Below are 5,664 nucleotides of genomic sequence, written 5' to 3' on the forward strand. Positions count from 1 at the left end.
GAAAAAAATCGCAGGGAGCCATATCGGGTGAATTCGATGGCTGTTGGATGGTATTCATTTCGTTCTTGGTCAAAAAATTTAATACAAACTCGTTGCAAATTCAACTCCATTTTTAAAACTGTAAAAAATCGAAAACACGTGCAAAGGTAGATGTACTCAAGACGGCGTAACTTTTACAAATGTCAAGCTATGGCGATAAAATTTGGTGGAAACGTCAATAATAGATGTCGCAACCTAACCAAAAAACAGAACTTAAATCAGCTGACTCAGAGCATCACCTGATGGTAATTCCGGGAACTTTTTGATCAAGGTGTATACATATATGTCACGAAAAAATCTGTCGGACATAATATCACGAAAAAAATATCATATTTTTCAATATTTCGAGAAATATTATTACAGTATAGAACATTTTACAAAAAAGTTTTATTTTATTTTTTAACTCCAAGAAGCGTGTTAGTATGTATTTCTGAAGAGGCAAATAGACTCGTAAGAATCAAGTACTTTATTCTGCGAAAAGCAAAGGAATTCATGTAAATCACGCATCTCAAAAGAATGAAACGCCTGACATGTCCACGTCGTACATTCTATGTAATTTTGATAATGGACAATAAACTAAAATCATAAATATGCCATTGATACATATACAAGTGTAGTAAAAAAGATTTATTTCGAAATCTTTGTACTTATTCATATATAAAATATAACAACTTTCTAAAGGTCTTAGAACAAAAAAGGTAAGAAAGGAGGGAGTCTAAAAATGGCCAAAATTGGCTCTAAATGGACATCTTTATAATCTATGGAGTTGTCATTTGGAGTTGTCATTGGAGAAAGTCCGCAGATGGAAGAATACTTATTTATCCAGGAAAGCTTGGGAAACCTTCCAAAAATAATAAAATGTTGGGAATAAGTGGACTCCAATAAATGATTGAAAGATGGTTTTATTAATTAGACAAATTTGACGACACGTCGTCGTATAGAAAGAAACCGGTTAGTGACAAAATAAACTGCCGGAAGGGCATGAATACAAAACGCGCCTAACGGCGAACAGAATAATAAACATAAACGTCGATAATTAATCGGCTGCGACTCGCATGTCGGTAATCCGCCGGGCGCCATGGAATGATCGGACAAGCAACTATCCATCATAAAATAAGTCGTTTATTAATTACAATTTCACAAGTTTAACGCGATTAAACGGCACAATTTGTTCACTTAACCACGGCCGCAATGGTCGAAATTTTAAAAACGTTCGCGAGCAACGAGCGTTACGCAAGAGCAAAAAAGGGTCTCGATACAGCAATAAAGGCACATGTACGAGTACTTGCCCTTTTTCCCGCGTGTGTGATATATAAAGCATGCAATCAAGAATATTCTCGAAGAATCTCGAAGCTTCTTCCGGAAAGACGTAAGTACAATTGGAATCTTTTCGAAGAGTCTAGAAGATTCTTCCCGGAACTACGTAAGTACATTAATTATCTCAGTAATTTTTTAACCAATTAGATTCGTAATTCTGTTTTTTGTTTTGCAGACACCAGTGTGCTTCGATTTCGTCATGCCGATATTGGCGCGCCTCGCGGTGATTGGCGCGTGATATCTCGCGTGTGTATTGCGGGCTGAGACGCTGATTCTTGCGGCGATAAGGTCAACTTTTCTGATCGCGATACCGACCGCAATTGAAATCCGAACATCGTTTATACGCTGTGCAAAGAAACTCATTGTTTCTAATAAACGATGATAGATTTCAAAATTAATGTTGTGTTTACATTTAACACAAGTTGGATTATGAAATACTATAAGAATACACTACCAGGAAGATCTACAAATATACAGGGTGTCCCATTTTAAATAATGCATTAAGATTTCTCAAAAACTATGGTAGATACGGAAAAATGTCCAAACAAAAGTTGTATAGTTCGGAGATGGACATAAAAAGGTACCATTGACTTGATCTTGGGTCGCATCATTAAGGTCACGTCAAGGTTAAATTGATTTCTTTAAATGGAACACCCTACTTTGATGCCAGAATTTAATAGCTGGTATCAAGAGCGTTTCAAAATATTATAATAAAATTCTGGCATCAAAAGTAAGTTATTTTATTTAAAAAAATCAATTTGACCTTGATCTGACCTTAACCCTTTGCGGCATAGTGACACTCCTGAGTGTCACCTTTTTCTGTACACTTTTTTACATTTTTGAAACACTATTTAATTAGTTTTAATGACAAAAAGCATATAAAATGTATTAGATAACATCCCTTCATAGAAATAAAAAAGAAAACAAAGGTTATTGTTAATTAATTGAACGTTATAAATAAGTTAATTTAAAAAAAAACGATTTTTTTTTAAATAAATGTAATTCTGACTAATTAACGGTATAAAATAATCTGAAGATGATATCTAGAGTTTTTGGGGTCGCTGATTACGAATCCGGTGTCAGTTATTAAAAATTCAAAATGGCGGATCCAATATGGCGGACGAATTTTTTAAAATTGCTTGAATTCGCTTGAAACTTGCCACTCGGGGGTTTTTGGGGTCGTTGATTTCGAATATATTTTTTTTTTGGTTTTTTGTTATTTTATATTTTTTTGGTTTTTATAATTTTATAATTTTTTTTACTTTTTTCTTTTTTATAATAAATAGATTACAAATTAGGTAATTGAAATAAATACATCCTACTTCGTAACCTTCTCAAGCGTGGTATTCTGCGAAACAATTGCGATCGAGTAAGAGACACAAAGGTACATTGCAGGTGCTACATTTCCATTTTGTGACTCTTCGATTGATTTTAATTGAGCAATGAGTGCAACGTCTCGATTTCTTTTCCTCGATCATTTGAGGCATGTGAGCCGCAGAAGCATGTCTCTTTTCAAGGGACACCTGTGGCTTACATGTCTGAGCACAGTCAGCGGAAGAACGTTTCCTGCCTTTTTTCGTAGGAACACTTCCACCAATCAATCCATCCACGAGCGCAAGTCTGAATTTTTTTAGCGATAGATTGTTTGCGCTGCTACTTTGTTTGTAAATGATAAAAGCGTTTGTCACGCAAACATCAACAAAGTGCCAAACTATTCGCAGCCACCATTTCTTTGACTTTCTATCAACTTCGTATAAGGATTTCAACATATCCGCCTTATCGACATAGCCCATGTGCTTATTATATTCCTTTACCATTTCAGGACAGCTTATAATTTTTGTCGAACCATCTTTCATTCGTCGATTGACATCTATCGTAACTGAAGGATCGTGAAAATTCGATAGAAGTGACACTACTCGATTGTCTTTCCATTTTAGCCACACAAGACCCTTGTACGAACTACGAAATTCATGCTCACCTCTTACCATATCCTTATCTTTCTTTTGTGTCTTGGGTAAACCGACTCTGTTGCTTCTTACAGTTCCACATGCCATAATATTTTCAGTCTTCAAGGAAATCATAAGTTCAGTACTGGTAAAAAAATTATCGAAGAATACTCGGTGATTATCTCCGACAATTGTTCGAGTTAGATCTTTCACCACCCTTGATCCTAATGACTTCTCCAACTGATTATTATCTGATTTTCCTACGTAAATCTGAAACTCGCACACAAAAACACTTTCATCTGCACGTACCCAAACCTTATAGCCACGTTTTATGAGCTTCATCGGCATGTATTGTTTGAATGAACTCCTTCCTTCGAAGCGAATCATACTTTCGTCGATTGATTGGTACTGATTTGGTTTGTAGCAGGTTTTGAAAGTTTCAGATAGTTTATCGAGTAAAGGTCTGATTTTATATAACTTATCAAATCCTGGCTGCCCCTTCTTTGGTTCATTTGAATTGTCGTTTAGGTGAAAATGAGATAATAAGTATCCAAAGCGGATGACAGTCATTACGTTTGAGACATATGTGTCATGGAGCAGTTCATTTCTTGACCAAAAATCACGATAGGATGGCAGTTTCTTTACACCCATAAAAATGTTCAAACCTAAGAATTTCAATATTTCATCCTTTGTAACAACATTGAACGGCTTCTTCTCTATTTGAGCACTATAAAGATTAGTTTGATGAACAATCAACTCTATAAGTTCATTAGGAAATAAACACAAAAAAATATCCAACGGAGTTTTGGCTGAATCCGGAATATTTGGACCAGAATTTGTAGTGAAAGGGGTGTCATCTTTTGATCTTGATTTTTTTTCCCAAATTCCATCTGAATTTGCTAATCGTACTGTAAGAATTTCATTTGATTCATTGTCACTGTCATCAACACTATCAATTCCAACGTCACTTTCTTCTGAAAGCTCCACATCGTGATTTATTCTAGTCTCAACATCAGAAATATCAACATCTTCATCCTCAGAATCACACAATCCATCAATGGATTCAAAATCACTAGGTATATTTTCATATAATGTTTCCATGTTGCAGGAACTTGTCCTCAACTTTCGCAATGAAATTGACAAATCAAAATGTTAATATTATGCACAAAAGATACACGTGATAAAACTGAGTACTCAGGGGTTTTCGGGGTCGCTGATTACGAATTTCATCTCAGATTTTACAAATTCAAAATGGCGGATTCAACATGGCCGACCTAAAAGTGAAAAATTACCCGATCTTGATGAAACTGAGTACTCAGGGGTTTTCGGGGTCGCTGATTACGAATCTGATCTCAGACTTATAAATTCAAAATTCAGAATACATAGAGTACCCAGTTTTATCTCAATCAAGTAAATTTTCACATTTCCGTCGGCCATCTTGGATCCGCCATTTTGAATTTTCAAAATCTGATTTCAGATTCGTAATCAGCGACCTCGAAAACCCCCGAGAACTCAGTATCATCAAGTTTGGGTAATTTTTCGCTTTTCGGACGGCCATCTTGGATCCGCCATTTTGAATTTTCAAAATCTGACTTCAGATTCGTAATCAGCGACCCCGAAAACTCCCGAGTAACAATTTTCAGCTGTTTTCCGTGTAAAGAAAAATGTATGCCGCAAAGGGTTAACGACGCCACCCAAAGTCAAATCAATGGTACCTTCTTATGGCCCCCTCCAAACTATATAACTTTTGTTTGAAACATTTTTCCGTATCTAGTATAGTTTTCGAGAAGTCTTAATGTATTATTTAAAATGGGACATCCTGTATATATTTGTAGATCTTCCTGGTAGTGTGTGTATTCTTATAGTATTTCATAATTTAACTTGTGTTAAATGTAAACACATTAATTTTGAAATCTATCATCGTTTATTAGAAACATTGAGATTCTTTGCAAAGCGTATAAACGATCTATTTTATTACTTATGGATGGTTTTCCAAGCTTTCCTGGATAAATAAGTATTTTTCCATGAATCTACGGACTTTCTAAATGACAACTGCATAGGTTTTAAAGATGTTCATTCAGGGCCAATTTTGGCCATTTTTAGACTCCCTCCTTTGAAAGTCTTATTTTTCTTGCCCGTGAAGAATTTTAATTAACTTGACACGAACTACAAATTAATTATAAAATTAAAGCAATTTGACTGAAACTCATTTTTCATAAGATTTGTGCGGAGTTCTTTATAAAAAGTTTTTGAAGACAGATCAATTTTTATAATCATATATTATTTACTGTAAACAAAACGTGTTAAGTAAAATTAATATTTGCATTTATACTCTCAAATTAGCTTTTAACGTAATATTTTT

At 34.7% G+C, this 5,664-nt stretch overlaps 1 protein-coding gene across 1 annotated transcript; it reads right to left on the reverse strand.

The window, feature by feature from the left end:
* Positions 1 to 2,690: 2,690 nt before the first annotated feature.
* LOC108730822 (piggyBac transposable element-derived protein 4-like) lies at positions 2,691 to 4,403 on the reverse strand. The gene has a single exon (XM_018460748.1). It carries the CDS (start codon positions 4,401 to 4,403, stop codon positions 2,691 to 2,693), a length of 1,713 nt encoding a protein of 570 aa, XP_018316250.1.
* Between the last annotated feature and the right edge of the window lie 1,261 nt (positions 4,404 to 5,664).

The sequence above is a fragment of the Mycetomoellerius zeteki genome, unplaced genomic scaffold (assembly GCF_001594055.1).
Source record: "Mycetomoellerius zeteki isolate Tzet28-1 unplaced genomic scaffold, Tzet1.0 scaffold969, whole genome shotgun sequence".
Classification (NCBI taxonomy): Eukaryota; Metazoa; Arthropoda; class Insecta; order Hymenoptera; family Formicidae; genus Mycetomoellerius; species Mycetomoellerius zeteki.

Bases quoted from the DNA above. Each gene is read 5' to 3' on its own strand.
- LOC108730822 (XM_018460748.1), bottom strand. From the start codon at position 4,403: ATGGAAACATTATATGAAAATATACCTAGTGATTTTGAATCCATTGAT.